Raw genomic sequence first — 19,655 nt, 5'->3', positions numbered from 1 at the left:
GATTGTCTTCATGTGAGGCAAGTACCAGCTTTGGAAATGAGTTCATGATCCATGAACACAGTCCCTGACTACAGCCTCATGACTGGCCTGTTTCCGCCTGGCCTGGCTAGGGTTTGGCATTATCTTTCCCAACCCCAAGCACTGGGTGTCTCAGAGATGAAAGCAGCAGGCAGTGGAGGCAGGTGGGGAATCTGGGTGGGAGTGGTCTGGTGCTTCCTCCCAGCCACCCTGAAAAGGGACGGTGCGGGGGTGGGGTAGGGGGGGTGGGGAAAGTGTCCCTGCCTGTTGGCAAGGCCCAGTCTTCTGCATGACTCAGACAACTTTGTGTAACAAAGACAGCTACCTCCCTGTTTGTCCCCTGCCAGAGTTCTGAGCACCCTTCCTTGCATGTCCTTTAGGCACTGGGTCTCCTTTATAGGGTTGGCTGCTCTCTGTGGGTCCCTGGTGACACCCACCGGGGCACCCTGAGATGTGTTTGTCTCACCCTCCCTGCAATCTCCACCCAGGGACAGAAGCGGAGGGGATGCAAGACAAGAGAATAATTAACTAGGAGAGGAAGCCGTTTCTCTATGTTCTTTTATGTGTGTGTATATTCACGTGTATGCAGGTGCATGCATGTGTGTATGTGGGTGAAGGGTATGTTACGAGCGCGTGGAGGCCAGAGGACAGTCTCGAGTGCCAGCTCTCACAGCTGGAGTCCACATTTTATTTATTTATTTGTTTGTTTATTTATCTATTATTTATTTTTGAGACAGGCCCTCTCCCTGGCCCACTGTTGGAACTGACCAAGTTGACTGTGTTGACTGGTCAGTTGGCCCACGGTTCCATCTGTCTCTCCCCCAGCTCCCGAGAGTTACCAGTGTCTTTTATGTGGATTTGGGCTGTTGAACCCAGCAGGCACTTGAGCATTACACTGTACTGAGTCATTTTCCCACCCCCCCTCTATCATCTATCTATGTATCTTTCCTTTTCTTTCTTCTTTCTTTCTTTCTTTCTTTCTTTCTTTCTTTCTTTCTTTCTTTCTCTTTATAAAGTTGTATTTAGGATCTGGAGAGACTATCCAGTGGTTAACAGAACTTTTGGTTTTTTTCAGAGGACCTGAACTCAGATCCTAGTGCCCACATCAAGTGGTTCACAGTTGTCTATAACTCCAGCTTCAGGGGATATGATCCCCTCTTCTGGTCTCTGAAGGCTCCCATGTACAGGAGGCATGCACATACACACAGACACATACACACTCATAAATTAAACATAATAGAACAAAACCAAACATATAAAACACATACACTAAAATAAGAATGAAAGAATATTAAAAATTGTATTTTATTTTTGATTGATGTACAATAACTACGTATTTATTGGGTATAATGCATGATGTCTTGATACATGGATACATTTTGTAATGATCAAATCAAAGTAATTAGAATACTAATTTCCTTAAATATGTATCATTGAAGTTGTGACAACAGTCAAAATCCTGTTTTCTAACTATTTCAGAATGCATGCCATACAGTACACTGCTGTACTGCAGTCTCAGAGGGCACCAGAACTTATTTTATCAAACTGCAGCCCATTGCCCAGCATCACCCCACCCACTGCTTCCCGCTCTTTCCAGACTTTCATATCTGTATTCCCACGTTTATAGCAGTGCCGTTCACCAAAGCCAAGATAGGGAGTCAGGTTGAAGCCCATGGAAAAATGGCTGTGTATTGAAGAGGCAGACAGCAGCAAACGGTGGGCATCTCCCTGCCCCGAGGGGCTTTCGTCCTAGACGCTCAGGGCTCCTGGGCTCTGCTTGCTCTTCAGGGCTCAGAGCCCTGAGAGTGTCAGCACTAACTCCTGCTCAAGGTAAGAGCAAGTGTCTCACCAACTCTGGGCAAGAGCTAGGGCAAGTGTCCAGCCCAAGGGCAGTGTCCCACCAACTCTGCGGGGGTGGGGAGCAGATATGTGAGTACCTGTGTGATCTTCCCATGCAGGGAGGGCGGAAAAGAGACTCTCAGTGTGAGGATCGGCTGCACTGGCTCACCCGGAAGGTGCTTTGAGCTGCGGTCTCCCGCCAGACCTTGTGGAAACAGCGGTTGCATTTGAACAAGTTTCCCAGGTGAGTCCCGGGGCATCAGTCGTCTGACTACCTCTGGCCTCACTCCTCCTGTCCGTACCAGCAGCCTTTGGTAGGGGCCGTCGCTTACCAGCAGAGGGCACTGTGAGGAGGGGGCTTCTAGATGCGTGACCTGCATCAAAGCTGCCTCCTTTCCTCCTCCCTTCCAGACCGGCCCTGGGAAGTCAGCACTCCCAGGGCTCACCTGGACTTTGCCAATAGACAAAGACATTCTCCGCCACCCCTCCATAGCGTGACTGGGAGCTGCCGGGAAGTGGCAGGCCGCACCTGCCTGCATTCCCCGCCCAAGTCCACTTGTCTGCTGGCCTGGAGACAGGTCTGGTTGGCCTTTCTGTTTCTTAGAGAAGGAATTATTGCTGCTGGGCGTGCTAGCAGCCTCTTGGAACAAGCTGATATTAAGGTGGGTAGCCCGTGTGTGTGTGTGTGTGTGTGTGTGTGTGTGTGTGGCAGCTGCAAGGGGATGGTATGGCTGAGGGAGAGGCCCAGGGAAGAGCCAGATCAGCTAAGCTAGTCTGCCACCCTGTGAGGACCCTCTGCATGGAGGAGGGAAGAAAGGGCCAGTGCTGGCCTGGTGTCAGAAGCAGGGGGATGATTCTCTGTTTGGTGGAAATGTATATTGTGCTCATGAGTGCTGGCCATGAACTGTGTGTGGCCTCATTCATTGTCTTGTTGTTTTTGCTGTTTCCCTGGTACTGTGGTTTGAACGCAGAAACGTGGGCAGCGTGCACACAAGTGTTCCGTCACTGAGCTACACCCCTAGTTCTCTTTTTTATTTTTGTTACTTAGTTTGGTTGTTTGAGACAGGTACTCACTATGTAGCCCAGGCTGACCCGGAGCTCACTACCAGGTTGTCCTTCAACTCACAGGGATCTGCCTGCCTCTGCCTCCTAAGTGCTGAGATTAAGGTGTGCCCCCTCTGCCGGATTCTTACTTTTTAAGACAGACTCTTACTGCATTGCCCAGGATGGCCTTGAACTCTCTGTAAGCTCAGGACAACTTCGAATGTGTGACCCTCCTCCTTCAGCCTCCTGAGTAGCTGGAATTACTGACTGGTGCTGCCAAGCCCAGCTCAGGCCAGTACTTTCTATGTCTTTTAAAAGCACTCGGAACTCTATCAGTGAGAATCAGGGAGGAGGGGAGGGTTGAGTATCTACAGGATATGAACAGACCTTTGCAGTGGGATTCTGGGTCTTTGTTCATAGGGAAGGTGATGATAGTATTCTAATGCCCCTTGTTTTGGGGAAATGTTACCCAGAATGCTCTGGGCTGGAGAATTGGGTTCTGAGGAGTCGGGAGTTAGAGAACATGGTTAATTGGTAGGACTGCAAGCTGGTCCCTTCAACTTTGGCTCCATTCCCTTCTTGGGATGGGGGGCGGCTGGAAGGGTGGGGATGGGGTAAAGGCTAAGGGAGTCTGGAAGAGTGGTCAGCTGGCCCCAGGCTTGAGCTGGGAGGAGTTGAGCTGCTGCAGGCCAGAGAGATCAGCAGGCTCCCTTGAGGCCCAGGGTGCTGTGGGACAGGCTCTCTTGAGGCCCAGGGTGCTGTGGGAGTGTTATATGCTAACTTTCCAGGTGGGGCAGCTGGGCAAGGGGACCTGGTCCAATGGGGAGGAGGGGATTTGGACTCTGGTCTTTAGTGGGCCCCAAGAAGGCTGTTGTTATAGAAACAGAGAGCTTCCTCTCATTCCATTCTCTTTTATCAGCCATTCGGCTGTCGGAGCCTTGGTGGGCAGGGCATAAATGTCATCACTTGCCTGGGAACCCAGAGATGCCTTTATTCCTTTTCAGCCCCTCGACTCCCTCCTCCCGTCCACCTTTTCCTCTCTTTTCTCTCCTTCTTGTTCTCACTTGTTTGTTTTTATTTCATGTGTACAGTGTTTTGCCTGCAAGTGTGGAAGTGCATCATGATCATGGTGCCCACAGTGGCCAGAAAAGGGTCTCAGTCATTTGGGATTGGAGTTATAGATGGTTGTGAAACCCCCATGTGCTAGGAATCAAACCCAGGTCTTCCAAAAGCCAGTGCTCTTACCTGCCGAGCCTTCTCTAGCCCCTTTATTCTCCCTCCTCCCCGTACCCCCTCCCTTCCTTTCTTTACAACAGTCTCATTGTATGTCCTCAGACTCAGTCCTCCTGCCTCAGTCTCCCAAGTGCTGTTGTCACAGAGCAGAACCATCTTTCTTTGCATTTTCTCCTTCTCCATCCAATGCTATTGTCTCTAGAGGTGGGACTGCAGAGACCTAGGGGCAAAGGAGGAGTGGGGCAAGCTCGAGGGGGGTGAGGATCACTGAACTAGTCACCCCTGTGCATCAGTTCCTACTCACTGTTCCTCCCTCCATCCCTGCAGCAGGCAGAAAGTTCAGCTTCCTTACCTGTGAAGCGAAGACACATGGGCATAAGACACAAGCCAAGCCACTTCTATCAGTCTTTAATAGTTGTGGTGCTATTAATAGCGAAAACAGCAAAGGGAATGAGGAGGCTTACGAGAGAGCTTGCTTTCTTAGCCGAATCAGCTTCTGACCGCTGCCTGATTCACCTGTGGCCTTGCAGGTGGCCTGGCTAAAGAAGGTTGAGGCTCTGGCCTCAAGGTTGTGTTTCAAGATAGAGTGAGCAATGTCCCATCTCCTGTGTGCATCTTCAGTGAGGATGCAGGAGAAATAGGCCCCTTTCAGATCTTAAGGGTATGGTGCAGAGGAGTGTCTTCCTGTCTGGCAGGGGCTGGAAAGGGAGTGAAGTCTTTATAGGTCTTTAGCTGCAGGTGACTGGTGAAGAGGAGGGGATGCTGGGAGCCTTTCCAGTTAGTGAAGGACTCATGAGTTAAAGAAATCTCCTTGGAGGAGGACATCACGCCTCAAGGAATCCAGCTGTCAAATGGAGGAATGGCCTTCCCCCAGCAGCTCCTCCAGGGATGAACAAGACATCTTTGGCCCCTTTGGAGCCTCCCATGGTGCCTGATGTGCAGCTGCTGATTAGAAACGATCATGTGAGAAAGCTGGCAGGACAGCATATGAGGAGGAGTTTTTCAGGCTAATTTGGCAGCGGAGAGGTTGGGAGCCAGTCAAGGACTGGGGCATATCCAGGGATGAAGGGGCCAAAGCCAGAACGTGCAGGGAATGGGAGCCCAGTCCTACCAGAGTGTGTGGGTGTTAGGAGTCAGCAGGGCTCAAGGAGGAAGTAGGAAGGGATGGGAGCAGATCTAGGGAAAGTTGACGTGTGTGTTGGAGGTTGCTAGAAAGTTCTAAGTTCCCGGGGCTCCCAATGCCAGGCAGTCAGGTGAGCCCTCAGTGAGCATGTGCTTTTGGCCTCACTCATTTCATGTTCTCTTTAAGGCCCTGCTTACTTCTTCTTCTTCATCCTTTCCTCTTTTTTGCTTCCACTTGTAACTCTTGCTGATCATGCTGTACTGTATGTATGCCTGGGAGCTACCTTTGGACCTTTATGGCAGGTGGAGGGGTACAAATAAACACATTTGGATAGTGCTGTATCATCTACAGGTGTTTCCCACATGACACCATGCCAATCTCTTTAAGAAAGTGCAAAGCCATAGGACTCAACAAGCCCCCCACAACCCTCAAGGACCAGAGAGATGGCTTGATTGACAGTGTTCTTCCTGTGTACAAATGAGAACTGAGTTGGATCTCTGGTACCCAAGTAAAAATGTGGGCGTAGTGGCTTGCATTATTAATCTTGGCGCTGGGGAGGTAGAGATAGGTGGATGCCTGGGTTCTCCTTGGCCATTCATCCAAGCCTCTTGAGTGAGCTCCCAGTCCTAGTGAGAGATCCTATCTCAAGAAATCAAAGAAAGAAGCAAAGCAAAGCAAAGCAAAACAAAACAGCCCAAGTCAAAGCAACCAACCAACCAACCAAGCAACCAACAAACCCACCAAACAAACAAAAAACAAGGTGGGGGCTGGAGAGGTGACTCAGTGGTTAAGAACACTTGCTGCTCTTCCAGAAGATGGATGTTTGGTTCCTAGCACCCATGTCAGGCAACTTACAACTGCCTTTAATTCTAGCTCCAGGGAAATTTGATGTCTCTGACTTCCATGGGCACAATCCTACACACACACGCATGTACGCGCACATGGACACACTCATGCATACAAACACACATGTGCATACACATCCTGAAGAATGATATCCAAGGCTGACTTCTGACTTCCACAGACATGTGCATACACAATAACAAAGTTCATGCAAAGGACATGCTTGCTGTGAAAAATCCAAGCCATACGGAGACTTCCAGAATTCATTCCTGTGTTCTTCAGTTGTCATGATTTTCCGTGGTGATCAATAGAACGGGTTGGAAGTATTTTCTTCCAGACTTCCGCTAAGACAAGGGTCATCATGGAACTCTGTGGACTATGGCAAGTCCTAGCTGAGCTGTGCTCTGAGGGTAAAGTACTCAGGGAGTTGGGTGTGAAAGAGTTCACTAATGAGCTCATGCCCATTGCCTGACAAAATACTATTTTGAACGTGTTGGATTAAATACAAATATTATTATTACTTTAAAATATTTATTTTGGTATTCCCATGTGTATGTATGAGCATGTTGTATGCCTCTATATGTGGGTTTCCACAGAGGTCAGAAGAGGGTGCTAGATCCCGTAGAGCAGGAGTTACAGGCAGTTGTGAGCCTCCCAGCATGGATGCTGGGGTCCAAATCTCAGATCTCTGCAAGAGTAGTTGATGCTTTTAACCACCGAGCCATCTATCTTTCCTGCCCCTACTATTACTTTGTAATGTGACCAATAAAATATGTCAAGTTACATAATTGGCTTGTGTTTTTATGATGTACACTATTGAAGATGCCTCTCTATAGTTTACATTCTCTCTCTCCTCTCCTCACCCTCTCTCTTCCCATATTCTTCAGGCTCAAACCCAGGGCCTTGTGCATGCAGCGCACTCGGCCCTCAGTTTATCCGTGTATTTTATATCAATCAGGTTGGAAGTTGCTTTCTTTATTATAGATTTTTTTAAATGAGTGCTGATAGCTACAGATAGATATTGAGATGCTATGTCACCCAAGCTGGCTTCCAATTCAGGATCTTCCTGCTGCAGCCTCCTGATTGCTAGGATTACAGGCATGTACCGCTACTGGCTCAAAAGTAGATATTTGGATGGGTGAGGACATTGAGGTAAATGAAGCAATATGATAATCGTCATAGGTACAGTGACTGATACCTTGAGCTCGTGTCCTCTAACTCAATGTATGTTCTCTATACTCAGGATTTATTTTGCTGTAACTGGGTTGTGGAGAACTGCGGGAAGCTCACTCTTTTGGAGAGTTTGTAGCTCAGGCTGGCCTTCAGCTTCAAATCTTACTGCCTCACAAGGGCTGAAATTGTAGATGTGTACCACCATGCCTAGCTCAGGAAAGCTGTTGAGTGTGTGTGTGTGTGTCTGTGTCTGTGTGTGTGTGTGAACCTACATGGGGGAGAGGGAAAAAAGGGGGGAGCATTCCTGGAGGGGAGTGAAGCCTTGGCCTCCATAAATTCAAGACTTAGTACAGTTCTACTGACTCTATTCACTTTCCCTGCAGGCCCTTGGCCTTGGCTGGTGCAGGGGTGTAGGCGTGACCAGGCAGATGAGCCCCCAGGACAGTTCTGTGTACCCTTTCCAGTTCCTTCTGTTGGTGGGGATACCTGTGGCCAGTGTTTTCCTTCTGCTTCAGTGCCTTCGCTGGCACTGTTCTCGGTGGCTGCCAGAAGACTGCAGGAATCCAGATGACCAAGAGGAAACAGTGTTCCCACCCACTCCATTGCCAGAGTATGAGCCCCCAAGGCAGGGCCCACCCCCGACAATACCGGAGGTGGCTGCATTCTACCAGGAGCTCCAGACGCCCACCCGGGGCCAGACCATCACACGGAAGCTGATGCATAAGCTGCTGGTGTATTCTGCTCGAGAGGTGGATCACCGTGGCGGATGCCTGATGCTGCATGACACAGGCATTTCTCTGCTCATCCCGCCAGGTAACTACTCCCAGCATCCTTCTTGGCAGAGTTCTTCAGGCAGCAAGGTAGGGTACCCCATCTGAGCTCCACCCACAGAGAACTTTGGATTTGGAAAACTGTATTTATAGTTTAGCCTTTTTGATTCCAAAGATAGATTCTCCCAAGATGAGTCTCCACATATCTTTCGGGACAGCTTCCCCGCAGGTGGAAATAAAATGTCTTGCTCTAAAGACAGCCTGCGGTGACAAGTCTCCAAACAAAGGAAGGCTGTGGTGTGGAAAGTCACACGTGTCCCCATCTGGGTGGCTGTGGCCGTGGAAGGAAATGGTGACTCTAAGTCAGCTCACGGTGGACTTCCTCATTCACACAGCCTCTCGGTGTTCTGCTGGGTGCCCTCAGCTCTGGGCTTTGGGCTCAGAGTCCCTGCCCTCTCTGCCTGGCCTTGCGTGTTGGACTCACCTCAGCCCTTTGTCCCTCCAGGTGCTGTGGCAGTGGGTCGTCAGGAGAGGGTGTCCTTGGTTCTGGTGTGGGACCTGACAGATGCCCCATCATTGTCTCACAGACAGGGGCTAGTGAGTCCTGTGGTGGCTTGTGGCCCTCATGGAGCCTCCTTCCTGATGCCTTGCACCCTCACATTCAAGCACTGTGCCCAGGAGCCCAGTCAGGCCTGTGCCTACACCAGCAATACTCCCTTGCTGGATGCCAAGAACTGGAGGCGTCTGGGTCGGCCGGGGGCTTATACCTCCCGGGATGAGTGTCGTATCCTGCTCTCTCACTTCAGGTAGGCCTTGTCCGTTGGCCTGTCCCCTGCTCTGTGCCTCTCTCTTTCTCTGTCTGCCCCCTTCTTGTCTTTGTGTCAGAACTGCTGCCCCTGTCTTCCTTAGAAGGACCTTTGTGGCCCTCTCTCTGAGTCTGCTGTTCTAATGTCCACGGCAGTCATTTCCGTCATGGAAAACCCATCTGAGACTGTGTCCCACTGCACTCTGCCTATCTGGAGGCACCTGATCCAACCCATTCCTCTGTCTAGTAGGCACATCTAACACACAGTCCATATGGCCCAAATGACTGTGAGCAAGTACCAACACAGAATTGTAGACGTGCTTAAAACATTGAGATTTTTGTTTTTGAAATTTAATTGTATGGTTCTTGAGTGTGACTGTGGACGACATCATTCTGCCTTGGTGTCAAAAGGTTGGACACACCTGTAGTGAGTTTGTCCCATCTCCGCACCTGTCCTTCATAGCTGTCTCTCTCTGCTCGTGCCCCACTGCAGGACCCCCCCCCCCCCCCCCCCCCCCCCCGCCAAACTCTTGAGGAAGGGCAGGCTGCTCCTTTCAAGCTCATATCATAGCCGACCTCCATCTCTTGGGTCTGAGGTCCTCTGCTGCCCAGTTTCCTTGTCGCCTGTTCACCCCCAGGAGGATCATGTGCAGGACCCCCTTCAGACTGTGGCTCCCCATGTTTAATTTGTGTCTGCTGCAGATAATACACACTGGCTTGTCTCCCCAGGAGGTGACAGTCACTGTATTAGTCACCTCTCACTGCTGTGACAAACACCTGACCAAAGCAACCTGAGGGAGGCTACTTGGGCCCACGTTCCAAGGGTACATGTCAGCCATGGAGGCAGGGGCTTTCAGGAGGCGGGGCTTTCAGGAGGCAGGGGCTTTCAGGAGGCGGGGCTTTCAGGAGGCGGGGGCTTTCAGGAGGCGGGGCTTTCAGGAGGCGGGGCTTTCAGGAGGCGGGGCTTTCAGGAGGCAGGGGCTTTCAGGAGGCGGGGCTTTCAGGAGGCAGGGGCTTTCAGGAGGCAGGGGCTTTCAGGAGGCAGGGGCTTTCAGGAGGCAGGGGCTTCTGGTCATGCTGCCTCTTCAGCCAAGCGTTAGAAAAGGGGTGGCTGTTGCTGCGTCATTTGGTTTTCACTGAGTGCAGGAACCTCATCCTGTCTGTCAGGGTGGGTCTTCCCCCCTCAATAACTCAGGTGAGAAACCCCCTCACTGACGTGCCAGAGACTTGTGTCCGCGGTGATTCCAGACCCTGTCAAGTTGACAGTCTTACCATCACAGCCACCATGGCCCACTCCTCAATTCTTGAAGCCACTCCGTCTCTCACCCGGTCCTCCTTCCAGACCTACTTAGTGTGCTCTCCTCACCTGCTCAGAGATCCCTTAGGGGACAGAAGCACGGAGGTAGGCGCCTTGGGATCCCGGCCTTCCTGGTGCTTATGCGTGGGCGTCCGCCACCATCTTCCTCCACAGCCTCTACACCTGCGTTCTGGAGGCACCCCTGGGTCAGACAGCCCGCAAATGGCTGCAGCTGGCAGTGTTCTGCTCCCCTTTGGCACCCGGGCAGACCCACCTGCAGTTGCGTGTCTACTTCCTGAACAATACTCCCTGCGCCCTGCAATGGGCTATCACCAATGAGCAGCCCCATGGTGGACGCATGCGTGGGCCCTGCCAGCTCTTTGACTTCACTGGGGCCAGAGCAGACCAGTGCCTGAAGCTCAAGTACATCTCTGAGGGTGAGGGGACCGCGGGGTGGGGGTGGGAGTGGGGATGGAAAGCACCATGGGAGGGCCGGTTCGGGGTCCCTTCTAGTCATCCAGGGAATCATTTCCTGGATTTGGTTCCCGGCATCCCTGAGAGGACCTCCTGGCTTTGTTCACATTCCTGTCTTCCACTTGGTCCTTGCCAGCCATCCTGGACTAGAAGGATGCGAGGCAGAAGGCTGGAAGCGAGAGGAACCTCGGATTGGGAATTATGTTCTGAGTTTTCCTGCCTGCTGGGGCTCTTCTTAAGACTGGGGCTGCTGATGGTGTTTCTGGAATCCTCTGTATAGTTCTGGATAGGAACATCTCTGGGGCATACAACTGCTTTAAGAGGTGGGGTAGACAACGGGAGGATGAAGGAAGATTAAAGGGCTGCGTGCGTGCGTGCGTGCGTGTGTGTATAGTATAGAGACACAGGCATAAAAACAAGCCCAGTTTGAGGGCTTGGATTTCCATTGACTTGAGACCCTTCTGCCCCTTGTCATCCTGATGCCCCTCCACAATCTCCTTAAAGACTTGTGGAAGGCCTTGTGCTCGAAGGCCGTTGCTTCTGTCCTCTCCCTAGGTTGGGAAAACGTGGATGACAGCAGTAGCCAGCTGGTTCCCCACCTTCATATCTGGCATGGAAAGTGCCCCTTCCGTTCTTTCTGCTTCCGGAGAAAGGCAGGTACGCCAGGAGCCCTGCTCACTTTCTAAGCTTGTCCCGTCCAGCCGCCCTATTCCACAGCCCCACTCTCAGCTCTTACCCATCTTGCTTCTCTTTGTAGCCAATGAGAATGAAGACTGCTCGGCAGTAACCAATGAGATCATTGTCACCATGCACACCTTCCAGGATGTGAGTTGTGCAGAAGCATAGAGGGAGGGCAGGACCCGTGGAAGGTCTGGGCAAGGGAGAAAGGTCCAGAACGCAGTGAGTAGGGACCTAATTACAAAACAAAGTAGCTAAAGAGTGCATTTGCCATAGAGCTACTGGGCCAGATCTCTAAGGGACGTAGACCAGCTGGCCCCTACTTACCCTCCATCCTTGAGCCCCTTTTATGGGTGGATGAATGCATTAGAATATTAAAAGATTCAAATCCTACATTAGCTCTTTCTCTCAGCTCAGGACAGACAACTAGGGCATCTGGAAGACCTGACCTCATCCAAGGTCCCCATCTGTCTTCAATGGGAATGACTAGAAATGGGGACTTGAGCGGTGGAAAGGGGGTTAGCTATCTCCCCACTCCCTACGGCAGCAGAGAAGAGACCAGCATGTCAGGTCTGAGAGTCTTTGGAAACCCAAAGCATCATCTTGCAGGATGTGGGCAGCCACCACACACTGTCATTTGGGGAGGACAGTTGGAGGCCAGTCTCTCTGATAGTGGGTGGTGTCCTTGTCTTGCTCGTGCCTTCTGGCAGCTTAGGACGCATCCTGTGTGGTTTTTATTGTTCGCAGGGACAAATCTAAGTCTGACTGTCGAGGTTCTGAAGTTTGGAGTCAGAGGGTCCAGGGTGCTGCGGGAGGGGGAAGGATGGGAGAGTGGAGGCTGCATATTCTGGTGACAAGGCTGAGCAGGGTGAAGGAAAGTCATGAGGAATGCAGTGGGGCCCCTTGAGGAAGGAGTTTCTCATGACCCCTGAGTGTGTTTCCTGTCCCTGTTGGTGATTCAGGGCTTGGAAGCCAAGTACACGGAAATCCTCAGGTTCCAGGCCTCAGAGGAAGAGCCCTGGGCGGCACCACCTCCTGTCTCTCAGCCTCCCCCATGCAATAGGTGAGGTGAAGGTAGCCCGACTGTTGTCTGGGGGTGTTTGGCAATCCTGCCTCAGCATCCCCAGAAGGTAATGGAATGGAGAATGTCAGAGTTTCTTTGTGTGTGTGTACGCATGCATGTGTGCATTCGTGTGTGTGTTCATGTATGTAGGTGTGTGAAAGCATGTGTATGCATGCACATGAAGGTCAGTGGTGACTTTAGGTGTTATTCCCCAGGAGCCGTAATCTTGTTTTTGAGATAAAGTCTCTCACTGGGACTTGGAGCTCTAAGTGGTCACCAAGCCCCAGGGATCTGCCTGTCTCCCTCTCTCCCATGCTCAGGTCACAAGTACATGCCACCAGACTTTTTATGTGGGCGCTGGTTGTTGAACTCAAGACCTCGTGATTATGTGGCAGCAGATTGAACTGTCTGCCCAGCCTTCCTTTCATAAACACCCTGTTCCCTGCTGCAGGCTGCCCCCGGAGCTCTTTGAGCAGCTGCAGATGCTGCTGGAGCCCAGCAGTGTCACTGGGAATGACTGGCGTAGACTGGCCTCCCACATGGGGCTGTGTGGCATGAAAATCCGGTGAGCAAACGGGGAAGTCAAAGGTGGACTGGGCTGGGGCGACTTCAGGACATTCTGGGAACTGGACCACAGACAAGGAGGTGACTTGAAAGTTAGTGAATGGCTACTTCCCACCTGAGTCCCTTTGGAAGGACAGCTGTTTCTGCCGATTCTACATCCTTGAACTCCAGAGTAACTGTTATCAGACACTCAGGTCCGTAAACCAGCCATCTGCTTTCCCTATGTTTACCAAGAAATTGGAAAACAGAAATTGATAAAAATAGATTTAGTTACAAACTGGGGAAAGAAAGACTCTAATTGCTTACAACTGTCTTACAATTTACTCAGGAGGCAAAGGCCAGAAGATAAGTACACCTGGTTCTGAGACAGACCTCTCTCAGGGACTGAGGGGGTGACTTGTCCCCAGTGTCTCAGTCCTCTATACAGCTTTGTTTTAATTATTGTTAAGGTTCAGGACTGAAGAAAATGGGAGCAGGCATTAAGATTCCAGTTTTTTGTAAGAGAGCCTCAGGGGTTGCTGGGATGCTGGTGTGAGAGCCCCCGCTCCATCTCTGTGTCTGAACCTGGCCAAGGCCATTGTTCCAGTTCATTCCTTTGGTAGGCATAGAGTGGAAGCCTTTGTATGTTCTCTGTGGAAGTCAGCTTCAAGTTCACACTCCTGTGTATCTGTTATATGGATTTTGTAAGTGAAAAAAAGTAGCCATAGTTTTACAGTTGAAGAGAAGGGCACCAGTGCCTCAGTAGAATTTAGAATACCTCACTTTCTTCCCAGGATGCCAAACCCATTCGTTCAGCCTGAGGTCTGTCTCATAGTAGGCATGCAATAAATATTTCACAAGAAATGATACAAGTCACTGACGCTAGTGCGCGCTCGCCACACTGTGGCCCAAGGCATGGAAAAGCAGATTACAGGATGATGTGTGTACAACACGGAGCTGGAAACCTGCCTCTTGTTAACACAGGCAGTGTTAGCAGGCACAGTGGCGATGCGACTGGGGCCCCTGCCAAGAAGCTCACAAAGGGATGGGTAGAAGAACAATTCTGTGCAGGTCCCAGAGCCCAGGCTTGAAGGCAGTGGTCAGGGATGAGTGAGCTAGAGCCAGACCCTGGAGGCAGAACAGATTGAGACAATCGTTGGGTGCCTGTCTATGTACCACTCAGCTTTCGGACACAGTGTGAAATACGTTCTCACCTCCTAGGAGCACAAATGATCTATAGCAAGGGCCTTGAGAACCCGAGAACAATAGCAAACTTCCCTTGTGCCCTCTGTGTGTGTTCAGTATTGCGGAATACTGAAGAGAGGCACACACAGTTGAAGCAGGAAAAGCTGGGTCTGGCCAGAGGGCTGCAGAATGAAGAGTCAGAAAAGATGTCAGAGAGGGGACCATGGAGAGTCCGTCACTGTAGCAGTGAGGAGCAGCTGAGGTGCAGGGGGCCAGGCTATGCAAAGTGGTGTAGGCATGGGCCTGGAGACAGGAGGCTTAGGGTGGAGGTGGGCAAGGACAGGTTGGAGAAGCAGGGCATCCCCGGTGGTAGAGGAGTTAGAGGTTGTAAAAAAGATTCTAGAAGGTTCTCAAACAATGACAGGTCATCACAGAAACTATGCATGCGACACAACACAAAGTCCTATGCGTACTTAAAGTGTGATTTTTTCCATTTTGTTTTTTAACATGCGTGATTCCCAAGCGTGAAATTTGTAGACAATACCTATCTCAGTCTGGCTTTTCTATTGCTGTGATAAAACACCATGGCCAAAATCATCTTGGGAGGGAAAGGGTTTATTTGCTTATTCGTGACACTCCATCATGAAGGGGAGTCAAGGAACTGAAGACAGGAACCTGGGAGCAGGAACTGATGCAGAAGCCATGGAGGGATGCTCCTCACTGCCTTGCTCCCCATGGTTCCACAAGCCCACTTTATTGTACCATTCAGAACCATCTGTCCAGGGGTGGCATCATCCATAGTGAGCCGGACCCTCTCATATCAATCATTAATCAGGAAAATGCCCCCAAAGATTTGCTTATGAGCAATCTAATGGGGGCATTTTCTCAGTTGGAATTTCCTCTTCCAGATGACTGTAGTTTGTGTCCAGTTAACAGCAAGCTAACTAGGACAATGTCAACAGGTTGGACATTTTCAGATGCTGTCTCATGAAAAATTTCAGCTTAGTAAAAGGAACCTAAGGCACAAGAAGAGCAGAACCTAGGGGAGCAGTGCAGGGTGGGCCTCATACTGCTCCTTAGTTTCCCTGCTTTCTTTTCACTGTTCCCTGTCCCTTGGAGACAGGTTCTTGTCCTGCCAACGCAGCCCAGCCGCGGCCGTCCTGGAGCTGTTCGAGGAACAGAATGGCAGCCTGCAGGAGCTTCACTACCTCATGACCTCCATGGAACGGTTGGACTGTGCCTCCGCCATCCAGAACTACCTAAACCGAACCCCCCGGGGCAGCCCTGCCATGATGCACGGAAGCACCTGGGAAGAACATCTGGGAAGAACACCTGGGAGAACACCTGGGAAGCACCTGGAGCTGGATGAGAAACTCTAAGCATGCCCTGCGGGGCCTCGCGGGGTGCTGCAGTAGGCCAGGTCATGCCTATGAGTTCAGGGTCATTGGCACAGACCCGGGTGGACCGAGCTGGAACACCCAGCGAGGCTAGGCTAGACTGCCTTACCATCAGCCCCGCATCAGGACCGCTCTCTCTCCTGTTGGCCAACTTTGACTTGAGTGCAGGTTCCCTCCTGGTCGGTAGAGGGCGCGAGAGTCTGGGAGATAGCCACAGCCCAGTCAGCTTCCAAAATGCTGCTTTAGTTTCTCGTGGACGGCCAGGTGGCCCTGCAATCACACTGAGATGGAGACTGCTCAGTTCACAAAAATTCAGGGAGCACTGAGTCTCAGCACCAAGCAGGAATCATGGGGGAAACGTCGGCTTCTTTGATCTTGTTCTGGAGTCTGTTCTGCCGAATTGAGATGCCCTCACCATCAGCTGAGCGCGACATTCTAGAAGTGCCTTCCTATGGTTAGGCGATGCGGTGGGTGTGTAGCTGTGCTTAGCTTTGGGTTGAGAAGGGAGGGCGCTGAGGTGTGGGCCCGAGCAAAGAGTAGACTCCAGAGAGGATCATGGGAGAGATCTTTGGGTGGGGCTTGGGGAATAGGGTGGGTGCACAGAGTAGAACCAAGTGTGTGTTGGGCTGCCTTAGGAGCTCACCTGAGGGGTGTGAGGAGGTTGGCAGCGGGTTCAAGGCCAGATCTAGAGAAGGCAGTCATACCTACTGGCCTCACGCTCCTGTCCCTTCATGTCTTCCCATCTTCCCATGAAGGTCACACCTATCTTCGTTCTCTGCCACTGTCTCTCTCACCACACACACACACACACACACACACACACACACACGCACGCACGCATGCATGCACGCACACGCATTCGCGCGCACCCCCCCCCCCCCCCACGAAGCTGAGAAGCATTCAGGGTACACATTCTTTCGCAGCCCAGGTCTTTCCACCTCCAGCTGAGCGTGTTAAGCCTCTGGCTCCTTTTCCTACAGTTGCCCCCTTTCAGGGTTAACCTGACCTTCTGCGCTCAGGGCTTCACACTGCTTCGTCTCTATCTAGTTATGTACACCGCCCCATCTTTGTGTGCTTTTTTTTTATTAAAACAAATCCCCCGTCACTGCCTCAGGTGAGTGTCTCAGAACTAATGCTGATATCAAGACTCCTGAAAGAGCCTCAACTATTCGGGGAGTGAATGAGCGCAGATACCCCCAGATCAAGGTCTCCTTTAAGGCCAGGAAGTAAAGACTGGACACTCCACACAATCAGCAGTTCAGGTTATTAATACTCTTGCTTCCCAATAGTTCTGTTAATTTGTCCAAAGACAGACGATCTCTCTGAAAGCCCTAACAATTCATTTCCACATTAAAGTAAAAATTGGTACTATTTTAATGGTGAGCAATATTAGTAAAATATAAAAATGCCTTTCTTCTTAACTAAGTTTTGCCAAGACTGATAACTTTGCATATAGGTATGACTTTTTAATACAGTTTTAAAATTTCAATTATATTCTGTGTAGATATCTGTATATGTGAGTGCAGGTGGCAGTGAGGGGCAGAAGAAGCCATTGGCTCTGTGAGCCATCTGGCCAGGGAGCTGGGAACTGAACTCTGGTCCTGACCACTGAGCTGTCTCTCCAGGCTCCAGTGACCTTGGGTGGTAACAGTATACAGATGAATATTCTGCAGTGCACTTCTAGGATGAAAGCAGGCCAGTACCAGGCAGCTCAGTTCTCCTTCTTGGAGCAAGCCTTAGGATTTGGGCCCTTCTGGCCCCTCTCTGTTCTTTAAGCCTCACTTGTCGCCTTCTGCCCTTTTTCCTCCCTTCTTTCCACACCACTGCTGATCTGTCCGAGTCGGTGCCTTGGCTCAGAATCGGCCAGCAAAGGGCACTTTCTCCCTCCATCCCCCGCAGTTTCTTCTCTGCAGGTCAATCAAAGGCATCCTTGGAGTCCTTTCTGGAACAATTGATTTTATATAGCAAACAAAAGCCACAGGGGTTACAGGAGAGGGGGATTGTGGGAGTTCTGATTCCCATCATGGGAGAGAACTCTTTCTGGCGTGTGTTAAGGTTTACTAGAGGGACAGGAGTGATGATACACACACACACACACACACACACACACACACACACACACACATTAAAATGGTGCTTATTAGGCTGACTTACAGGATATGAGCTGAAAAGTCCAACATGGCTGTCTTCACACCAAAGAGACTGAGAACCTGGCAGCTGTTTAGTCCATATGGCTGGGTTCCTTAGCAATCCCAGTTTGTGCCAAAGGTCTAGAGGGTTCCTGGAGAATCATTAGTCTTCTGTCCAGCATTGGAAGCCTAAAGAGAGGAACAGGGAACTGGGATTTGATATGAGTAAAGAGTTGCCACCGCCACTGCCATGGGGTGGAGGAGCTTGCCAGCCAGGGTGAAGGCAAGCAGGCAAAGGGCCAAGCCTTTTCTCTTGGTCTTTCCTTTTATCTGTCACCGGAAGGTACTCCCCATGCCCCCACATGTAGGGTGGATCTTGCCCACTCCAAATAAGAAAATCAAAGCTAACCTCACCTCACAGGCGTGCCCAGCAGCTTGCATTTGAGCTGATTCCAGATCCAGGCAATATGACAACCAAGATTAGTCAATCAGGCTGCCTAGGCCAGCTTCTCAGGATGAGTTTCCAGGGAAGATAAAAGGATGCTTGGACATCCCTGGACAAGTGCAGGCTACATGGTTCTCACCTGACTAGTATATATTTCTGGTAACTAAAGTCAAGAGAGGGTGATGGTAGTGGGTGCCAGAAGACCTAATGTTTTGCCCTAACTTTTGGGCTGACCAGAACGGGGCCTTTCTACCCTCAGAGCCAAGCAAAAGTAGAAGAGGTCTACCAAGGACCTTTGAGTCAACAGTCTGGACCGAGATGTCTCGCAGTGACCCTGTCACATGGAGCTATTTCCCCCTTGTGCATTGACTTTACTAAAAGCGTTTGATGGCTGCATGAGGCTTCTCTTCCAACCCTTCCCTTGATAGGTCACCAGTCTGGTCCCAAGAAACAAATTCGTGACTGCTCTCCTGAGTGTCACAGAGGCCTTGTCTTGTCTTGCTCCCATGGGCAAGGGTCTGGAGGTAGACGGGGGAATCACAGGGTGGAGTGGAGTCGGCACCTCCAGGGCTCACATGTAAGCCTGTCTCAGTACTTACTCAGAGCGCGGGTGATAGCACTGAGGTCCAGATCTTCGTTATCCATTGAAATACAGTGACACACACACACACACACACACACACACACACACACACACACACACTCGCATTTTCTAAGAGTCACTTCAAAAATGTAAAAAGAGGAATGCTGAGATGGCTCAGAGGCACTTGCTGCCAAACCTGACAACCTGAGCTCATACCTAGGACTCACCCGGTAGAAGGATGGGACCAATTCCTGCAGGTTGTCTCCTGACCTCTATACACACACTGTGGCACAAGTGTGACTCCCTTCCCCTGGAAATAAATGTAATAAAATTTTTAATGTAAAAAAAGGCACGTGACACCAATTTTGTTAAATCAAATATATCCAGGTTATCATTTCCACATACAACCATTCAAAAATTAATGGTGTATTTAAATTCTTTAGAAGTTTACTATTTTAATCAATTAATTTGTGTATGTGTGTGTGTGTGTGTGAGAGAGAGAGAGGTGAGAGAGAGAGCAAACAGGTGTGTGTGGGATAAATGGACAACTTTTGGGAATCAACCTTTTGCGAAGGATTCTGGGGCCATCAGCCTTATGCAGCAAACTCTTTATTTACTTCACTTTCTCGTTGGCCCTAATTTATTGTCATTGTTGCTGTGTGCTTTCTGTGTGTGATGGGCACACACATATGTGGAGCCCAGAAGGCAGCCTTGTGAGATTCTTTTCGCCTACCTTTATGTGAGCTCCAGACACTGCGCTCAGGTCTCTGTGCTTTGGAGAGAAGAACCTCTGCCTACTAAGTCGACCTGCTGGCCCATGGGCACATTTCAAATTATTTTTCATATTAAATGCCTGGCATCTGGGATGCATTTTGCAGTTACAGCACATTTCTACCTGTACACCACTGTAGTTTCTATCCGCAATGGCTCTGCTTCGTCCCCAGTGTGTCTTGTGCTGCTGAGAAGGAGGTAATGGAGCCTTAGGGAGATGGAGCCTAGTTTCAGGAGTTAAG

General features: G+C 50.5%; 1 protein-coding gene across 2 annotated transcripts; it reads left to right on the top strand.

The window, feature by feature from the left end:
• The first annotated feature begins 1,648 nt into the window (after positions 1-1,648).
• Unc5cl (unc-5 family C-terminal like) lies at positions 1,649-18,990 on the top strand. 2 transcript variants are annotated; one of them, XM_048445462.3, is made up of 10 exons: positions 1,649-1,848; positions 1,977-2,101; positions 7,657-8,086; positions 8,549-8,849; positions 10,320-10,582; positions 11,175-11,276; positions 11,377-11,444; positions 12,260-12,360; positions 12,812-12,925; positions 15,212-18,990. In XM_048445462.3, exons 3-10 carry the CDS (start codon positions 7,702-7,704, stop codon positions 15,465-15,467), a joined length of 1,590 nt encoding a protein of 529 aa, XP_048301419.2. In that variant the 5' UTR covers positions 1,649-1,848; positions 1,977-2,101; positions 7,657-7,701; the 3' UTR covers positions 15,468-18,990. The 2 variants fall into 2 exon arrangements, with proteins under 2 accessions (XP_048301419.2, XP_087754034.1); XM_087897908.1 differs by lacking the exons at positions 1,649-1,848; positions 1,977-2,101 and adding an exon at positions 2,194-2,519.
• The last annotated feature ends 665 nt before the right edge of the window (positions 18,991-19,655 follow it).

Source organism: Myodes glareolus, chromosome 18 (assembly GCF_982192425.1).
Source record: "Myodes glareolus chromosome 18, mMyoGla1.1, whole genome shotgun sequence".
NCBI lineage: Eukaryota > Metazoa > Chordata > Mammalia > Rodentia > Cricetidae > Myodes > Myodes glareolus.
The sequence above is the reverse complement of the archived record's forward strand: the minus strand, read 5'-3'. Positions and strand labels throughout refer to the sequence as shown.

Bases quoted from the DNA above. Each gene is read 5' to 3' on its own strand.
- Unc5cl (XM_087897908.1), top strand. From the start codon at position 2,223: ATGCGTGACCTGCATCAAAGCTGCCTCCTTTCCTCCTCCCTTCCAGAC. The intron at 10,583-11,174 runs GTGAGGGGACCG...TCCTCTCCCTAG, and splicing joins GCTCAAGTACATCTCTGAGG to GTTGGGAAAACGTGGATGAC. The intron at 11,277-11,376 runs GTACGCCAGGAG...TTCTCTTTGTAG, and splicing joins CTGCTTCCGGAGAAAGGCAG to CCAATGAGAATGAAGACTGC.